The sequence below is a fragment of the Malurus melanocephalus genome, unplaced genomic scaffold, assembly GCF_030028575.1.
Source record: "Malurus melanocephalus ecotype Western Australia unplaced genomic scaffold, MMel_1.1 scaffold_289, whole genome shotgun sequence".
Lineage (NCBI taxonomy): Eukaryota > Metazoa > Chordata > Aves > Passeriformes > Maluridae > Malurus > Malurus melanocephalus.
In genome coordinates, this window is record NW_026623521.1 from 657802 (window position 1) to 678312 (window position 20511).

The 20511-nt window shown below is 39.7% G+C and overlaps 1 protein-coding gene across 3 annotated transcripts in view; it reads left to right on the top strand.

The window, feature by feature from the left end:
* Window positions 1–19158, top strand: part of LOC130579730 (protein mono-ADP-ribosyltransferase PARP14-like) — a 20102-nt gene extending 944 nt beyond the window's left edge. The window contains exons 1-17 of one of the 3 annotated variants that reach the window (XM_057376753.1): window positions 929–1114; window positions 1477–1616; window positions 1708–1741; window positions 3258–3494; window positions 4043–4279; window positions 5319–7561; window positions 7948–8169; window positions 8392–8613; window positions 9045–9108; window positions 10104–10253; window positions 10930–10992; window positions 12747–12914; window positions 13041–13247; window positions 13336–13944; window positions 14462–14607; window positions 15945–16119; window positions 17711–19158. In XM_057376753.1, coding sequence (XP_057232736.1) covers window positions 1720–1741; window positions 3258–3494; window positions 4043–4279; window positions 5319–7561; window positions 7948–8169; window positions 8392–8613; window positions 9045–9108; window positions 10104–10253; window positions 10930–10992; window positions 12747–12914; window positions 13041–13247; window positions 13336–13944; window positions 14462–14607; window positions 15945–16119; window positions 17711–17997 — 5052 coding nt within the window. In that variant the 5' untranslated portion in view covers window positions 929–1114; window positions 1477–1616; window positions 1708–1719 and the 3' untranslated portion in view covers window positions 17998–19158. Of the gene's footprint in view, window positions 1–928; window positions 1115–1476; window positions 1617–1707; window positions 1742–3257; window positions 3495–4042; window positions 4280–5318; window positions 7562–7947; window positions 8170–8391; window positions 8614–9044; window positions 9109–10103; window positions 10254–10929; window positions 10993–12746; window positions 12915–13040; window positions 13248–13335; window positions 13945–14461; window positions 14608–15944; window positions 16120–17710 lie in introns of those variants that run through there. The other 2 variants (XM_057376752.1, XM_057376754.1) reach the window with 2 other exon arrangements.
* Window positions 19159–20511: the final 1353 nt, after the last annotated feature.

The following is a 20511-nucleotide window of genomic DNA, read 5'->3' on the forward strand; positions in this document are numbered from 1 at the left end:
GTGTTGGGGTCGTAACTCACGAGTCTAAACTTTCTGCAAGTTAAAAGATACGCACTAACTTAGTTGTTGCATACGATGCATTAATTTATCCAGTCTGGTAAGTGATGTGCAGTAGCTATAGTATATAATATGTCCTATGCACCTCTTACTGTGCAGTGTAGACTAGATAGTATGTGAATGTGGTGTGATTCTTAAGGATGTCCTGTGCAGGTCCAAAAGTTAGACTCCATGATCTTTGTGGATCTCTTCTAACTCAAAATATGATATTTTATATATCATATACACTTTTATATACGATGTATGATATCGTATGTATATGATTTTATATATCATGTACACTTTATATACACTTTTATATACACGTGATATATGCTTGGATCTGGTGCTTAGTACTAGCCTCTGGATTGTGTTTGGCATAAAGGCTGTAAGTAAGCTAATAAATATATCCTAGGAGGAATATATACACACATATTCATCTTGATTCTCTACACTCCACTCGGAATAATAAAGCTTATGTTAATCTAACAATTAGATTGGTTACAGATACATACTAAAAATACGAAATAACACGCACACATTTTTATAAACTTGCAGCAAGGTGTRAAGGGTTTAGCTGCAGTTGGGTTAAATGTGTACCTACACATGCGCTTAAGTGCAGAAACACAGAGATATACACACACAAATCTATATGCAATTTTTCTTTTTCTTGCCTTAACACGCTTCCCAGTTGCTGCCTCTCCCGGCTGGTAAGTTCAGGACATAGAGCCCCAAGCCATTCGGCACTGTCTCGAAGAGGATGTTCATGGATACCGTGATGTTCATGAAACACGTGATAAGAGCCGAGTTTTGCATCTCTGGCGGTTTTTCGCGGGAGCAGTGCCCTCTGCTGATCTTCCGGAGGGTTTTTTTTAGGAGAAATCATTGTGCGTACTGTGTCAGTGTTATGAGTTTATAGCTCTTTCATTTCATTGTTCCGGCCAAGGCAAGGTTAACCTTTCCAGGAGCCAGGAGGGGCACAGCCAGCTCCCTGGRGATATTCGATGCCTCCTCAGCCATTCGCTGCGGGCACGGAAAGGGAGGGAGTTATTCCGGGTTTTGSCGAGTGTAGGGTCGGGTGAGCACCGGCGCGGGAATCGTTCGCCTGTTTTGTACACTCTGTTGCCAATAGTGGTGTTGTTCATKCTCGTTTTTCTTCCTTCATTGCTGTTTGTAGTCAATTGTTCCCATCTCATCCTGTAATCCCTTATGTTTTTGTGCCTTCATTTCTCCTCTCCATCCTGCCACGGCGGGAGCAGGGGGAAGGAAGGGGGGGGGGGAAGTGAGCGAGCAACGAGGTCTGGGGTATTTCARTAGAAACAATAAATGGCAGAGTACCGTTCCTATACCGCAGCAGTGTTGTGACGGTGGGAAAGTGCTATGCAATGTAAAGCTGTGCTTCTGTTCAGATTTTCTTAGGGCTTTTTTGTTTTTATTTAGTCAGGCAACGAGTTCTTCAGAGACAGATTCATCAGCTGCATTTGGGAGGAGARGGAAAATTGAGGTTGATTGTCACAGAGCCTGAAACAGCACTAGCTACTCAAGAGGAGACGCTTGAAGAAAAATCAGTTCCCACAAAGGTGCATAAAGATTGTAATCCTAACCAGATCTTTGGAGTAGTGGTGAGAATGTCTAATCCRTCACTGACATTTGGCTTTTATTTTATTTTAGGCTTTGGTTGCCATGGGAAACCTTCAAATAAAAGGTAAAATGTTATCCTTCACTCTCTTCTGATTCTTCATAAAACTAAATACTGCTGCTTTTCTCCACACATAGCTCCAGTTCTGTGGGGAGTTTTGCTCAAAGTTTCTGGGTTTGGCAGCATGACKCAAGTGATACAGGGAAGGAGTTTTGGCCAGGGATGCTGCCAGCTTGATCACCAAGAATGGAGTTCCATACAGTCCTGGATTTAGCTTCTAAAACAGCCCTTTTAAAAACGAGAAGCATCTGTGCAGAGGGATTTAGTTCCTGTATCATAAGATCTAAGATCTGATCTGCATAGAAGCACCTAAATTGAAGGTCTTAAGTTCAGGCCAGGTGTCCTTGTGCTCCCTAATGTTGTGAGAGTCTGTGGAGGCAAGTGGTGCATCTCCCCAGAACTTCAATGACTTTGGTTATCTTTCAGAAAGACTCTGCAAAGCAAAATATTTCAGAAAGCAATCTAGAAAACAGGACTGCAYACCCAGATATACCTGTATCCATGCAGAGTAAATACTCAGCCACAAGACAGATCAGTTAATTAGGAAGTTTTTTCAGTAATTACACTGCTCATCTTTCCATTTACATATGTATTGTCATTTGGTGCCATTTGGGGCCGTTTTGCTTCTCTCAAAGTTAGGTTCTCCAAGTTGTCATCTATTTTTTGGTTATACTGGAGAGGAGCCTGAAAATCTCCCGATGCTCTTCCCAGTTGCTTTGTTGGGTCAGCCTTGCTTTCTGGTATTTGCCTTTTTGGTATTTTCTTAATTGGACAGAGTGGAGCAGATGACTCCTTCAGCAACCTGGAAATTAATCTGCAGAGCTGTTGCTTCTTATTTCTTTTGTTTTCTTCTTGTTTTTGGTGGTAGGCCTTSAAAGGCAGCTGTTTTCTGGAGTTGTTATGGGTTTGATATCAGTTGTTTTTGTACCTCAGCGAGCAGGCAGAGCCAGCCTGTTGGTCATTCCAGTTCAGAAATTCTCTCACACCTCCCCCCTTATCTGTCTGCAAAGCTGGATGCACATGGGCTCTCCAGCGCTGTCATGCTGCACTGATGGCAGGGCACAGTGGTCACCAGGGGGCTTTGCCTTGAGTAATGCAAACAACTGGTGGCCTGTGGTGCTGTGGGTGTCCTGAGCTATGCTCAGGCTTGTTTTGCCRCACCTGAGCTGAGAAACAGATGCAGAGGTCTCTCCCAACCCTTACTGATGCCTGAGCAGCCACAGCCTGTTTATGTCAATGGATTTTAGTTTAGTTTGGTCTCTGACTCCGASACATACCAATGACCTTGGACATGTTTACTCATGCCTAGCATTTTGCCACCAAAGAAGCTGCCTGCAACCCTGCAGAATATTGCATCTGGGCTGTTTTGGATCTCAAAATGTCCAGAATTACCCTGCAGTATTTGTTTAGTTACCAGTCTCATTTCCTAGGGAAGGAAAGGAGAGAAAGGGTAAGAAGAATCTGTTTATCTCAGGAAATGTGTACCGATATTTTATGTGGTTTATTTATCTTTCTGCTTCAGATGATACAGAAGACTTGCAGAAAACAGAGAGTTGTGTTCCAAACAGTGAACTCTTGGAGAAAGCTGACTCTGCAGAGGCCTCACCTTCGGTGGTGTTTGAGAACATAGAGAGATGCAGTCCAGACTGCTTACGGATGCTGTTGGAGAGCATCAGCGAACTGACTGTAGATGCTGACTTCACTGTGGAAATGATACCTGAAAGAAATGCTGCTGTAGCTACCTTTATGAAAAGTATTGGTAAGACAGGATGACACCATTATTCGTTTCCATGTATATGAATGAGCAATAGCTTTCAGAGCTTGATTCCTCTCTCATTAGAGATCCACACTGTTCTTAAAAGAAGTACCTGGATTGAAGTCTCTCAAGAAAGAAATCTTATATACAGCTCCACAAAAGGGCCTATGATCCGAGTGTTACACTGAAAAAAAAGAAAATTATGGCATCTTTATTAGTTGAAATTGGATAATATGTTTTGTTGGTTTTATCTTATTTTAGGTTAGATGCAGAAGAATTAGAAGTGCACTGAGTGTGGGGATTATATAAAGTCCCCTTTATAGAAAGAAGACAGTACACTTAGGAGATGGGAACAGTAACATAGTGGTAGTGAATAGCAACAGGGTTGTGTGCTTTTCCCCTTTTTATTACAGCATAGAGTTATTTGGCATCAGACAGAGTTTCATTCCAAGTACAGGGAATAGACTGCTCATTTCTCTGCCTGAAGCGATAGCCAGGRCTGATAATGACCCAGGAAAACACAGTCAGTTCATATTGCTCTTCTTTCACAGATACTAAGGAATTTATTGAAAAATGTTCACAACACAAGAGAGTTACAGAGTTCAAACTGACTGCCAGGCTTCTTGAATTGACCCAGACCATCAAGGCTGAAAACCTCCCAGACAACATTTCCACAGACTACCTCACAGTGTACTTTGAGAGTGCGCGGAACGGAGGGGGACCCGTGTCAGATGTGCAGTTCTTCCCTGAGGAGAACTCGGCCATCATTACTTTCTGCGACCGCAAAGGTAACACTTCACCTGACCAAGGTGCTTACAGGCAGATAATCTGCAAGAAAATTAGTGCAAATGTGGGCATTAGAAAAGGCCTGGTTTTTGCTGTTGAAGTTTGTGTACACTGTCCCGTTCCTGGGAAATGCTGCTGCATGTCTAGGGCTTCAGAATTTCTTGGGCAGGGGGATTCTGTTTGTTTTGTTTTTTGCTACCAAAGATTCATTTTAATACMTGCCTTGCATGGGTTGTTCTCACTRGTGTTTTTTGCCTATTTGCAGATGTTTTTATCTGCGATGCTGTATTAATTATACTTACAGGTAGAGGGAGGTAGCAGGACTTGTCAATTACTTCAGCTTTCAGACTTAACTTTCAGAAACTGATTAAGGACAAATACCTTCATTTTCAAATTATTTAATGTCAAATATCTTCATTATCAGGGAATAATAGAGCTAAAGAACAATCTTTTACTATTCCTCGTCCTGTTTTTRTGCCAGTGCAACTTCTGATAAATATCTGTTAGGAGAGTCCTGGCTTAGTAAATTTACTTTGAGATAAAGGTTTATCTGGCAGGTGATTTTCTTCTGACTCTCAGAATTTTCTGAAGAATATTTTGTACAGTAAGTTAAAATGTGATTTGGGTCATTGTAATAGGGTCTTAAGTTCCTGCCAACATTATCATTTCTTTGCTTAGTCCATTCCAACAAAAATGASAGAMGAAAAAGTAAAAATGCACTGGCACAAAGAGTTTTAAGTTGAGGGCTAGGAGTATATCATAGAGTTGGTATGGCCTTGCTCTGTGGTGAAGTTTCCCTGGGAAACAAGCAGGCTGTACCTCTGCACAGGAATGCAGACACAAGCATATTTACCAAACAATTTGGAGCCAAGCCTTTTATCTTGTCCCCCTACAGAGTGGTTTGGAAATGAGAAAGACATAAAAACAGCTCTTTGAAATGAAAGAAAAAGAAAAATCAATGTTAATAGTTCTAATAACAGAGACATTTCCCTGATTTGATGTTAATGATATATTTATGTGTGTACTTATGTGCACTTTTAGATCTAACCACGGTCTTGGAAAAGCAACATTTACTGGAACAGACACTGATTTCTGTGCATCCSTATTACCACTCCCTGAGAACAGCTCTCTATGGAGAAGAAAGACCAGCTGTCAAGATACCAGACGCTGTTGGGGTGCCACTAGACCCGTATGTATGGCAGTTTTTACAAAGGCATGCCAATCTGACCCAGAACATAAACCAGGAAATGGCAATTTGCCATTGTGAGCTCAAATGGCCCCAGGCAGATTGTGCAAACCCAGAAGTTACGTTGTGCCCATCGCCATCTCTCTGTGAGCAGAAAAAGCCAATGATTAAGTTGCTCAAGACCTGGCAGCAGGATGCTTCCACGGAGTTCTCACGTATCATGGCACRTTACATAGCTATAAAATGTAAAGTAAATTCGTCCCGTTGGGAAGATGTGAAAAACAGGTTGTTGAAAGATACTGCTTTGATCATAACKGATGTTTCTGAGGAGATGGTGGTGATTGCAGGCAACAGGGCAGCAGTGGACAATGCAGAGAAGGAAGTGAGGAAATGCATGAAGCAAAGAGAAAAGGGAAAACAGAGTATAGAAATTTCTGTGTCAGTGATTCCGGGGAAGTATGCTGTGCTGCACAATGCTGGATTAATAGAGAATATTCAGAAGGAATATCCATGCCTAAAGATCTTTTATGATGACAAAAAAAAGACTGTTCAGTTGTGTGGATTACCTGCAGAAGTATATAAAATCAAAGCTGACTTACTGGAGAAGGTATTGAGTATGCCATGTACATCAGTTACCATCGATCCCCATGTTTTCCACTATCTGCGGTGTGTAGATAATAAAAAAACCTCAGATATGTTATTCATTAGGGAAAAAATCAATACTTTTTACGAACTTCAGGATGATASTGTGTTGCTATATGGACATGCTCCCAAAGATCTTCTAGAAGCAGAAAAGCAAATAAAAACAGGCTTAGAATACAAGTGCATCAATGTGGAGGACGGTGAAGTCATTAAAAAGAATGAGTGGAAGAATCTTCTTGTCTCATTGCTCAAAACATATAATTCTTCCCAGGAAATTGTCAACACTTGGCAGTCTGTTGGAAAAGAAAATAAAATTATTATTGCTGGCTTTTCTAAGGCTGTAACAGAGGTTTATCAGAAGCTTAATGATTTTGTAGATAGGAACACAGTCATGGGAAAAGCAATCCCAGCTAATTCAGTGGTGATAGTGCAGTTTGTAGAGAAGGAGAAATCTGGTGTTTGTGAAGAACTGAAGAAGAAAGGTGTGAAAGTACGTTTTAACACCAAGACACCATGTATTTCCCTGTGGGGACCAAGAGCAGAAGTCCCAGAAGCATTCACCATGTTTGAAAAAATTGTCTCATCCCTTCACTCAAAGAATGTGCCAATTGATAAACCAGGGGCAAAAGAGTTCTTCACTGAGAGAAAAGATTTATGTGTTTTAGAGGCAAAGCAGAAATTTAGCTGCTTCATTAGGATTAAGGAAGAAGAAGATGAACAGAAGGATGAAAAAGTTGGTGATAAAGTGAAAGGAAAGCTCTACTATGAACAAAACCTGCCAGGTGGAGTTGTGGTGGGAGTGTATAAAGGTGACTTGTGTAATTACCCTGTTGATGTTGTGGTGAATGCATCTAATGAAAACCTAAAACACATTGGTGGCCTRGCTGAYGCCYTGTCAAGAGCAGCTGGCCCAGCACTGCARGAGGAGTGTGATGAGCTGRTGAGGAAGCACGGGAATTTACAGCCYGGCTGCGCAGTGATCACGGGCGCCGGGAAACTGCCCTGCAAGAACGTCATTCACGCTGTCGGGCCCAGGTGGAGCAACCAGGAATCACCAAGGTGCATGTGGTTGTTAAGAAAGACAGTGAAAAAATGTTTGCAGCTAGCTGAAATATACAATCATCGTTCCATAGCTCTGCCTGCTATAAGTGGAGGGATTTATGGCTTTCCACCGMGGATGTGTGCAGATTCAATTGTATCCTCTGTCAAGGAGACCTTGGAAGAATTCATGGAAGACTGCAGCTTGAAGGAGGTCCATCTTGTGAGTAATACAGAAGAAATGATTCAGGTTCTGAGTGAGACAGTAAAAAGAGTATTTTCAGCTAAATCATCCTCCCCAAAACGGCTACCGCTGAAAAAAAGCCAGAAGGAGAGGAGGAAAGGGGATCTGAATATGGTTACAACAAATGAAGGACTTTGCATCCGAGTGGAGAAGAAAAATATTCAGGAAGCCACGGTARGTCTTTACTTTTCTGACTCCTTTCKGACTCAATTTAAGTGAGTAAGGAAGGACGGTAGTAGAGGGTAGACGTGWATTTCAGGATGTTTCATTCCCAGCTAGGTCCAGTTTGTTTTCCAGATCTAAGGCTAACATGTACAAGAGTTTGCTTTTTTTTTTCCTAAAGAGAAAATAGTAAAGTACTTTTAAAAATATTTGTATGATCTGTAGCTATCTTGGTTGGATATTAGGGGAAATGGGTRCCTGTCTGGCTGCTGTTTTGGGTATCCACTGGCATCTTATTTCTTTTGCTGTGTGTTTCTTTAGTAGGGCTTTTAATCTTGGWGCATATTTCTTTTCCTTGAATTCTGGCTATAGTTATTTTCATTGTAATCTTGTTGCAGACTGATGTTGTGGTCAACAGTGTTGGCACAGATCTGCAGTTTGGCGTGGGGCCTCTTTGCAAAGCCTTGCTGGAAAGAGCTGGACCAGCTCTTCAAGGAGAGTTTGACACCCAAAAACAAAGTGAGTCTGGGAGTGTGCTCCACACCAGTGGATGTGCTATGGCCTGCAAGTCCATACTTCATGCCATACTACCTGTGTGGAATGGACGACATGCAGAGGAGGTATATTTTAATTATTACCCCCCCCCCCCCCAACTACATATTTATTTGGAATCTGTCTTGAAATTTCAGGTTTTAACATAGTTGACCTAKACAACTTTATTTTCTTCTGTTGGAGTGACTTTAAAGATGCCTTGGTGCACTCAAGCTGCTTGTCATAGCAGTTTCTTTGAAACTAATAATAAATTTTACCTTTTAAAAAAGTATCTTTGCTGTGTTTTACAGATCCTAGAAGATATAATCCATTTCTGCTTGAAGAAAACTGAAGAACTTGGACTGAAATCGATCACTTTCCCAGCTATTGGGGCTGGAGGATTTGGATTTCCTAAAATCATTGTTTCTAAGTTAATGTTTGATGTGGTATACAAGTTCAGTAGATATCACACTCGGAAGCATCTCCAGGAAGTCCATTTTGTCTTGAATCCAAAAGATATTGATAGYATTCAGGTAGTTCTCAGGACAAAGCTGTCTCTGTAACATACTGCTCTAGTTACACTTTAATAATCTCTTTTATGTATACTGTTTCTTAAGGGAATAATTTGTCACTTTCTTATGGCTGTGGTCCAGTGACAGTGGGATTTTCCAGTGTCTCTGAGATACAAAATCTCTGCAAGCAGAGGATTTAGATAACATTGGCCTCACTATTGTAAATGCCTRTAGATGCTCCCTCATCTTTTGACAGAGGAGCTCTAGCAATGCAGAGATACCTCTTATCAMACTGTGCACAGTGGCTCTTCTGCTGTTACTAATGACACTTAAATATGACTGTAAGATGTGTCAGGTGGCTCAGCAGGAGCTATGTGACTGTTRCTATTAATTGTAGAACTATTCAGTGTATATATTGTGAAATGCTATCTTGGTTTTTTTTCTCTCCTTAGGCTTTTACCAGTGAACTAGAACGTAAGGCAGATGAAAGTTGCAATGCTGCAGCAGCACAACCAAGTAAGTGGTGTAGGGGCAGGAGGTGGGACATTGGGGAGAATGTGAATGCTGWTAAGTGGTTTTATGTGTGTTGGGAAGCAGAAAAAATACCATCAGGACACTGGGCATTTTTTTGTCCTGATGGACTTGCATTCTTAAATGTCATTTGTAAAATTCTTAGGGAGGAATTTCTTTTGTTGAGGGCAACTCTCAGTGAGGCCAGTCTTATCATAACAAAGAGGGTGTTCTGATAGAAGACAACAGGAGTTTGTGCTGCTCAAAGGATGTAAGAACTTGCCATCACTTGGCCAAACGAGCCATAAATAATATGTATTTCTGTACCTTAATCTCATATAGATGATATAGATATAGATATAAATATAGATATAGATATATACACATGGAGCAGATAATTTCCTTTCCATTTATTAATTGACTGTAGTGGGACACAATAGCCAAAATGTGAGTGTACTGCATCAAGGGCAGAAGGCAGAAGCTTATTCATAAGGATGTAAAGCTCTTCCTCCTCAGGTGCTGAGTATGAAAGAGATGAAGTTGAGAGTGTGCAGATAAAAAGTTATAGTTTAGACTAGAAGAAAGGAACAGTTTTGTATCTATGAAGTRGTAAATATGAAATAACTTACTAAAGTGATGTGATCTGATCTCCATTAGTGGTGACACTGAAGCTGGATGCTCCATTTCTTTTAAGAATTAATTGCAGAAGCTCTGTTACAGAACTGGTCAGATCAGATAAACYCTGAGGCCATTTTCTGAATTCATATTGCATAAATTTACAGAAATAGAAATGGTTTCACTTTCACAGCATTTAAACAGGAAGAATACTGTGCCTCCCTGCTTTCAGAAATGAGATAAAGAGAAAAGCAGAGACACTACATCCATTAAAATGATCTAGAGCATATTCCTTAAAAGGATAAGTAGAAGTTTTGATCAGTGGGAGAGAATAATACTCCAAACTAAAGGAGAGGAGATTAAATGTATTTTTCTTCCCTTTGCAGGTTTAATTAGGCCTGTTTCTACTGAAGAACTGGGAGTTCATGAAATGAAGATTGGTTCCATCACACTCCAAGTAATTAGTGGAGATATTACCAAAGAAGATACAGAGGTTATTGTAAACATATCGAATTCAACATTTGATGCCCAAACAGGTATTATATTGAATGTGTAGACCCTTAGCAATAAATCTGGGCTAGTTATTAGAAGAGGTACAGGGAAGAATTGTCCGCAAGGGAAACTTTCATAAAGTGTTTTTCAGAGGAGAGACAGAGTTTTGATGAGTCAGGAAATAGATCTTAAACAGGTGTTTTGCATGTCCTGAATATTTGATTTAATTTCCAAACAGAAAGCATCTGACCAGATTTTTCTTGCTTAAAACCAAGTATGTTTAAATAAAGGGGAATTTTTAGATTAAGTATAATTCTGAAAAAAATGCTCTTATCCTAAAATGTTTCACTGTAAGACAAAGCCCTGGTAAAGTAAATTGATGTATAAGAAGCAGAGGGTTTTGACATTGTGAATTAGGAGCACGAAAGATACCAAATGATACAGTTCAAAGCCATTTTTGGACACATATAAGTTTGGCTGGTGAAACAATGAAATAGTTTTTCTTAATGACTTCTAATCAACAGTGAAGGAAATTTTCTCTACAGCTAGTGCAGTGTGTCATGGAGAGTACTTGGGGAAACTGTCAAGGTTTTGAACTTTGTGGTGTCTTGCCATACAAGAATTCAGGGTATGTTCAGAGAACAGAAGTTGGGTAGAGTTTTGAGTAGAGATAGTTAAGGTGACTTAATGATTGTGTGTGCTTTTCTTTTGTGATTTAAGGGGTCTTCAAAGCAATCATGGATGCTGCTGGTTCCCAGGTAGCAGACGAATGTGCTGAATATGGTATATTAAGCATACTATTTTGTCTAATTTGTCTTTTTTTGTTGTGATTGTTCTCTCTGAAAGGGGGGACAAGTTGCTTTATAATATCTATTATATTAGATATATAATATCTAATTAAGTTAGATTAAAGTTGCTTTATAACTTTATAAAGCAAAGTTGCTTTATAATAAGTTGCTTTATAATATCTATTCTGATGACATAATTATTCTATCAGAAAAACACAGCTTTCACTTTTAGGAACTTTGAAAAGTCCCTTCTTGTTTTGACACATAGCTTGAGGAAATTTATTTTCATWTTTGTTTAACAACAACTAAAATATCAGTGTATTATGCACTTTATTCTCGTACTGGATCCAAAACATAGCCCTGTACTGGCAACTGAGAAGAAAATTAACTCTATCCCACCTGAAATCAGAACAAACCTGATCATAAGTTCCTCCATAGTCTGCATTCTGCCAGACCAGTAGAGCAATRAAATTTCAGCTCACTGTGATTGGTCTCTACAAGCAGAGAAAGGGAGATTTTTAGATGCATTTAAAAAATGTGCCTGCTCTGAGTCTGGAAATTGACTTTTGAGATGGAATTTCTTGGATTTTTTTTCCCAGCCTTTGGCTCTGTAGAAACATGTGCAATCACAAATAYATCATTAACTTCAAATCAGACAAATATCTCTATTCTCGGAACAACTACATTGATTTTTCTTTTTTTTTTGCTTTCATTTCAAAGAGCTGTTTTTATGTCTTTCTGATTTACAAACCACTCTGTAGGGGGACAAGATAAAAGGCTTGGCTCCAAATTGTTTGGTAAATATGCTTGTATCTGCATTCCCGTGCAGAGGTACAGCCTGCTCGTTTCCCAGGGAAACTTCACCACTGAGCAAGGCCATACCAACATCTATGATATACTCCTAACCCTAAACTTAAAATAAAACTCCTGGTGCCAGCACATTTTTGCTTTTTCGTCTGCCATTTTTGTTGGAATGGACTAAGCAAAGAAATGATAATGTTGGCAGGAACTTAAGACCCTGTTACCATGATCCAAATTACATATTAACTCACTGTACAAAATATTCTCCCAAAAATTCTGAGAGTCAGAYGAAAATCACTTGGCAGATAAATCTTTATCTCAAAGTAAATTTATCAACCTGAAATCAGTGCATGCAGAGCATCTTACAGTCATTACCTTTGTGACCTGTGGGGTGGTCTGGTGTTCTGTGCTCATCAGTCCATTCATCCTCACAATATGACTCCATTTTGTTAGCWAACAGGAGTGCTCTGAAAAATCACAAAAGTCTTCTTAAAAATTCCATACCATTCTTAGATCAGTTGGTCATAACCTTGATGATGTTATTTTAACTGYTCAGCTCTTCTGCAGAATAAGAATTTGGACTTTCAAGGAATAAGTGGCATAAGAAAGGTTTTTGCATATAAAACAATTTGGCATGCTTTTAAATAAAAGTGAGATGTATTTAAAGTCATCATAAATTCTTGATTGTACTTAATAGGAAAATACTTCGTAGCAGAGATCTTAAGAAATAAGAAAACCCACATTTAGTTGAAGTAATTTCTCCAAGAAACCCTGCAGAGAATTTAAAGAGAAAACCAGAATCAACTAAAACCACCATAAAATAGCTCATAATGCATTTCTTTCCACTTTTTCCACTTCTCTTGTAGCACCAATATAAGCATCAGTATTACCAAAACAGATAGCCACTTTGTAAATGTTATTTCTCCTTCTTTATCTTCTCTCTTCCAGCTGGGCAGTATCAAAGTGGCTATATTACTACACAGGGTGGGAATCTGTTGTGCAAGAAAATCATCCATTTGATTACCGATAACCAGGTGAAGAGTCAGGTCTCCCAAGTGCTTCACGTGTGTGAGCAAAGGAGGTACAAATCTGTTGCCTTCCCAGCTATTGGAACAGGTTTGTGTTTTCTTGGGAAAGCAGTGAGGGCTGTAATGGGGGAGGTTCAGAAACAGGCAAACTTAATATGGGTAACAGTAGACTTGCACAAAAGCTGTTCACTAYATGCCTTTTATTTTTATTTAGGTCAAGCAGGACAGAGTCCAGCCAAGGTAGCTGATGAAATGTTGGATGCTATAGTGGAATTTGCAAGACGGAAATCAGTACAGCATTTACAGACAGTTAAAATCGTCATCTTCCAGACAAATATGCTCATGGACTTTTATGAAAGCATGAAAAAAAGAGAAGATTTAGATTCATCCACAACAGAATCATGGTTATCTTCGCTTAAATGTAAGTTGGTGTGTTTTCTGTCTGCATRGGCAAATAAAATGGAAGTTCTTCTATTTACTATTAATAATTGACATACATTTGTCCACAGCCTTTTTTTGGGGCAAAAAACAACCTTCTGAGAAGAAAAGGTCAATGACTTTGGAGAAGAAAGTTGATTTGGTCATATTTCAAATTTGTGGAGAAAGCCAAGAAAAGGTGRATGCARCTGAGTCCTGGATAAAGAATTTAATTTTAAAGGAACAGTTTGAAAACACTATTTCAGATGAGGCAATTGAAAGTTTTGATGAGACACAAATTGCCATTTTGGAAGATCTCCAGAGAAGAAAGCAAGTCACCATTCAGCTTGAAAATAAGCTTTCTCCCCCTCAAATAAAAATTTCTGGTATTAGCAGGGATGTCTGTTCCGTTTCTCTAGAAGTACAAGAAATGATCCAACAAATTAAGTCTACTGAAGAAGAACAATCCAAGGCAGAACTTCTTTATAAYCTGGTAGAATGGAGGTATCCAGGAAGCAAAAATAGTTTTGTTGCTTTTGATAAACTGACAAATATGCAGCTGGAGCATGCCAAAATAGCTAAGAAACCATATCTGGATGTCAAAATTAACAACAAGAGCTACAAGGTGGATCTCAATACTCTGAAGGCTACTGATGACCAAGGAAAAACTATAAACCTTCAACGTGTGACAAAGGATGAAGGTAAGTGATGCTTTTGTTAAGTAAAAAAAGCTTGAATGTGATTATTGAATAATGATTTGGATAAATGCAAACACAGATATCCCAAWGAAGAAAGGTATTCTATAGCTTTTTTTCCTTTTTCTTTYTTTTYCCCTTGGCCAGCAGTTTTGGGTTTCTTAATCAGTGGCAAGYATGACTGAAATCAGAACATAATTTTTAAGTGCAAGTCTTACYTGTACATACATATTTTATGTTAAAGTCTGACAACCGAAAGGGTGTATGAAGAATACATGAATTTTTTCTGGGGTTTTAAAGCATGTTTTAGGTATTGGTATGGGGATAATTAGACTAGAGAAAATGTAGGSCCTTAAGAGTGCATTACAGAGCCAGTGATGTTTGGAAGAGCGAGAGTACTTGTTGAATAAATTATTGCAGAAGGTTCTGTCTTCTTAGCCCTCTCTGTGCAGGTGTTTTTTTAGGATGTGTCTATGATGGTGACCTAGTTCTCTGTTGTAATAATGCAACCTGTGTTTTGCAGATATGCAGTCAATAGAGCTCCCTAAGGACTGGACAGACATGCAAAATGAACAGGTCAAACTGGTGAATCTCAAGCCATCACATCCTGAATATAYAGCAGTTGAGAAGAAATTTAAGGCAACATGTCCCAACTTTAACATAGAGAAGGTGATATCATGTGGGCCGGGGAGGGGGGGAAATGTCAATGCTGGGCAAGAAATACTAATATACTTTCTAAATATTTGCTTATAATGTGTCTGCAACCCAGTACACCTTTTAGATGYCAGTCTCCTCTGCACTGTATAAAGTGGACATAAATCAAATTTCCTAAGAGCTGTTCTGCCATTTCTGATGGTGYGAACCAGTGACCATCAATCCTCAGGCTGACTGTGTTCATTTAATGTGGTACTCACTAGTTAATGTGGTATTTCCAATGAGGAAATTCTATACTGAAATGGAGGCATGAGCAAATGCATTCAGAATACAAAGGAAAATACRAAGTCCTTGCTGACTCGCATAAAGCTTTGGACTAATTTGCAACTTCTGCCCTATCATCCCAGACCCTTTCAGGCTCAGCTGTCAGTTTAAACCAGTGTCAATATTTTATCCTTCTTATTAAGAAGTCTGCGACACAATGCACAGAGATTTAATTGCCAGGGAGAAGATGGAATTGTTCTGAATCGAGAGGAGAGATAAACAGTAGAAAATACAATTAAATTAGGARTGAGAGTAACGTGTTTAAAAAATTTTCTTCCATCACAAGCTTCAATGAGCATGGTCATGAAAACACACAAAGAGAACAAAATATTGCTGTTATATAGAAAAAATCAGATAATGACATGTCTTTTTCTGTTAAAAATGGACAGCTGTTACAGCAATGCCTTTAAGATTATACTTTGGTGGAGAGATACTACTTCCCTTTAAGCCATATTCACATTGTTGGCATAGGGAGCCAGCAACACCCATCCTCCCACCAATTTATTTTTATACAGTAATTTCTTACGGGTTGCTAAGCTACACATTAAAGGAAGCAGTTTTGTCTTGTTGCTTAGATCTAGAAGAGAAACTTCTAGGTATTCTAGCTTAGATCTAGAAGAGAAACTTAAGTTCAGTGTAATGCTATTGCTACAGTGTATCCTTTAGTGAGAAAAATAATTAGTAAGGATGAATAGGATGGCATCTTAAGGCATCTTACRTCATTGCTTCTAGCAGTGGTACAGCAGCTTGTTTCTAGAAATGACAGTGCACAACTACCATGATTACTGTGTACCTGTTATACGAGGCTAGACAAATGCATGCCCAAAATTGGAACTCTCTCCTAAGCTGTTCAGTTTCTGATTTTTCAGGAGGCTTATGTATTTAGTTCCTTTACCCAAACTTCATACTTACAGGGCATAGTGAATATTGCTGTAATTATTTCAGTTTGATTTCAGTTTAATGCTTTCCTGCCATGATAAATACTCATCCCCACCAGTATAAATATAGTTAATTTTGTAATTTTGCAGATTGAAAGAATACAAAATCGCATCCTCTGGCAGACATACCAATTAAAGAAAAATTTTCTCTGCAAAAAGAACAAGAATGGAAATAACGAGAAGTTGCTGTTTCATGGRACAGCTGCATCCTCAGTGAGTCCTATTAACTACTATGGATTTAATCGTGGATATGCTGGAAAGAATGGTGAGCCATTATCCAAATCAGTTAATTTCCTAGATATGAGTGCTACAGAACTCAAACATTATAGTGCTGTCAGCACAACATGAAAGCTGAGTGAAATTAGAGAACAAAATAATAAACAGCTCYGAGATTAATTCATATGGACAGAGGAATTATCCTGTTCAGTTAATCCCTTGTTGTGGGATGCCRCCATGCAAAGGCTATCAAAAAGGGTTCATCTACTCTGAAATGAAGCCTGGGCAGTTTTTCGGAATTGTTTTGTATCATTTACCTGGAGAAAGGAACAAGGAATACTGTTCAATATCTCAGCTGAGGTAACAGCTACTAGCTGAAGGTATCTCCTCTCCTCTTCAACAAAGACAGGTAGAAGAGTAGTAGAAGTGCAGATGCTTCTCCTGCTGCCTCCAAAAATTAGGACAGCATAAGCTTCCACATCCCTACCAATTTCATGCTCACAAAATCTGTGACATTCACTAGTTAATTCTTAGCCTTTAACAGTTGTTAGAGACAATTTAAATATTTAGCATAAAGATATTCTACATTAGTTCAAATACTGTTTTTTCCAGTTATGCTAATGCAGTCATGTTATGTGTATTATTTCATAGCATTCAAGGATGAAGGACAGGCTCCAAAGAAGTGGAACATGGACTGAATTGAGGTCCTAGTTGATCTTAGTGGCCATGTAACCTCACTTCAGAAGTCCTTAATTTTTGTTCTTAATGTTTGGTTCCTTAAGACAGAATTGTACATGCCTAGGGCTGACTTGATATTGAGAGGGCTGGACAGGTTAATTCAGATCTAGTTGACTCTTCAGTGTGATCTGGATCCAAAAGTAGACCTTTTTCTGTCTGGATCCCCTGGAGGTATTTACACTGAAATTTTCCTGCGTCAATGAAGCCCAGCATACACAAAATATATCAGRTTGTGCACAGGTAGGAATGGCAGCCACAATTTCTTTTTAAAATGACTGGAAGAGATGTGGTTTTGCTTTCCTGCTCTTTGGTAGTGTCAGGTACTCGGGAAGCAAAAGCTCTAGATCCCCATGTCCTCTGTCTGCTTGACATCTGCCTTTTCATCTCAGCTGTGATTAACAATTGGGAAGGCAAGCTTCCCTTCTGTCAGGCTGGGTAGCCAAGCAGAAGTATCCAAAGATCAGGGCAACCAGACAGGAAGCACCTGTCTGGCTTGAACAGCTTTTTACCCATGTCAGAAAAAAGAAATCTGTCTTGAACAAAGACATGTGATTCCTCYAACTTGCTGGGAAGTGTAACTAGAAAACTCTAATTACAATTTATAGTCATTTTAAGTACAAATGTCTCTGAAGAATTGCAATTTGATGGAGTGTAGACTTAACCACATTAAACAGAGGAGCCCTTTCCTCCATAGTAAAGGAAAGTCAAAATCTGGGGGTTGATACTTACCTGGTATCTGTGTGGGTTCATATATGATTGTAATACAAAGGATTATTGCTAGAATTCTGTGTTTGAATTCTAACTACATTTATAACTTCTGCAGAGTTAAAAATAAAAGGAGTTTTAGAGAGTCTTATGAGAACGAGAACACTAACTGTATTTGAAAATGTCTTTCCTAACAGCTGCTGCCTTTGGAAATGGAACCTACTTTGCTGTTCATGCACGTTACTCTGCTCGGGATGCTTACTCCATTCCAGATGTGAATGGCAAAAAACACATGTACTTGGCTCAGGTCCTAACTGGGCAGTACTGTGCTGGGAGAAAAGGACTAATTGCTCCACCACCAAGGAGCCCATCAGATCCTACTGACCTGTATGATAGTGTGGTTGATAATGAGTCTAATCCATCAGTGTTTGTCATATTTAATGACATTCAGGCATATCCACAATACCTTATTACATTCTCATAATAGAATGGTCTTAATAGCCTCAAAAATTTTAGTGCCTTTTACATGTAAGAATTTACAGGTCAATTTTTTTTATTCTTTTTACATCTAGGTTTCTTTATTGATCTATCCATGCGTTTAGCTATGTCTTCAAATTATCAACACAAGGACTATCRTAAGCAAATATTTCAGAACATGTTATTTCAGTACTCAAATTTCAAGTTCTGTTACGCAGAGATGCAGGCAAGAGCTGTGAGAATAGCTCTGTCCTCTTCCTACACAAGGCAGAGGGGAGTGGTTAAAGAGGGAGCTGCTCTGCCTTTACCATGGCCAGCAGTAAGAGGTGTAGGGCAGGTCCTATTTCCAGTATTCACCATAAAGCACCTTGTGAGGATTTGTTTAAAACGTTCAAAATGTTTTGTGCTGAGGGAATCTGAAAGGTCTTTTCCAATCAAAACAGTGCTATGTTTCCAAATAACCTCACCCATCAGCAGAGTTTTCAGTCATCCTTAGGTACCCACTCAGCCTTGTTGGTGCTACAAGTCTGGAAGAAAAAACAATCCAGTATGAATATGCACTTTGTATTTATTGTTACAGCCCCCTTACCTATATGTTTGTTACCCTGTCATACTTCGTAATTCTCTAGGTATAAACTACTGTATCCATACCCATTTCTTAGGGGAATTTCCATAGTCCCCACTATTACTTCYAGCTTCCACAAAGTTACTGCTTTTCAATTTTAAAGACTGTAAAGAGGGAGTTTTAATTTTTTCTTTTCAGTACTGAAGCATTAACCCTGTAGAATCACCATTTTGCAGAGGCAATTGCAGAAGCATAACTCAGTTAATATAAACAACYTGAAAATTTTTAAATTTCTCTGAAAAAAGTAAATAATGCCATTTTTACATCTTTGCAAGCAGTGCTTTTAATCAATTTTTAATCATAAAACTGCCAATCAAAAGCCATATACACRGTTTAATGAAAGTTTCAAACAGTTWCATTGTATTGCTGMGTTGTTTACAAGAGGAACACACTTCACTTAGAAGTTTTGTTTCACATTTGAATATGTTACAGTGATGCAATAAAGACTTCGAAGACAAAATGGTTTTCCTGTACTGTATGAGTGACATGATTTGTGTGTATGAATTCCAGGTGAAATTACTCTGCCTTAATTGAAAAAAAGACCGGTACTGCAAATGACTGTCACAGTGTCTTAAAATTTCACCATGATGTTCTTATTGCCTGCAAAGAGRAAAAGGGTTTACAGTATCTGTAGACTGCAATATAAAATATACTGCTTTTCACRGTAGGTGCCTATGCAGCACTTCAGATGAATGTCCTGCATAAATTTCTATTTAAAGCAAAGCAGAGTTGTACCCACTCCTGCTTTAATAGATTTTGCTCCCTGTAAAAATATRAGGATGCTTTTCTCCTTTCTCTACTTTTTTTTTGGGTGCTTTTCTGTGTCATGGAAACATTTCAGCAGCCAGAGCAACTCAGTTTAGCTGAAAGCACCAGACACCCACCAGTTTCTCCCATTGCTGTCACTGAGCAGCCGAGGGAGCCAAGACACACCACTTTCTATTTGTGTGGCACTCGTTATACCTGAACACCTTGGAAAGCAGCAGGAGCTGCAGTATGAAGCCCTACAAAAACCCAGAAACTTTTATCCCTGCTGGTGGTGGTCAAAGTTTCTTTAGTTATTTCCATCCTAGAGTCTTGGGGATACTCTGTGGTGTTTGTGGACTGAGAAGCTGGGAAAAGGCMGTTGTTGTGTATGGAAAATGCAATCCCAGGCACAAAAGGAGCTGGCGGTGCTGGTTTACAGATGGCTGGATGTGACCCAGCCTGTGCCCAGGTGGCCAAGAAGGCCCATGACMTCCTGGCTTGTACCAGCAATAGCATGGCCCCAGGACCAGGGCAATGACCTTTTGCAGTGACCAGCTGCATTCCAGGTGCACTGGTGAAGCATCTCCAGCACTGTGGGTTTTTTTTGGGCCCATTGTGACAATAAAGACATTGAGGTGCTGGAGCACGTCCAGAGAAGGGAACGGAGCTGAGGAAGGGTCTAGAGGAGGAGATGCGGATGGAGCTGGGAGGGCTCAGCTTGGAGAAAAGGAGGCTCAGGGGTGATCTTATTGCTTTCTACAACTCTCAGGTGGTTGTAGCCAGGTGCAGGTCTTCTCCTAGGTTACAAGCCTCAAGGGTTTATGTTGAACAACAGGAAAAAATCCTTCCCAATAAGGGTAGCCGAGCATTGAATGGGCTGCCCAGGGAGGTTATGGAAGCATTCAAAAASCGTGTAGAAGCGGCGCTTGGTGAGATGTTTCAGCGGCGGCCTTGGCAGTGCTGGGTCAGCGCTCCGCCTCTGTGGCTCTGGATTGCACTGCCCCCGCCCCCTCAGCTCCTGGCCCCGCCCCTCGTGCGTCGTGTCCAATCAGAAGCGCTCGCCGCTCTCTCCCCGCCCCCTCCGCCCGCTTATAGGCGGAGGGCTCTCCCCCGGCGCTGCCTCCATGGCGACGCGGCGGACGGGCACTC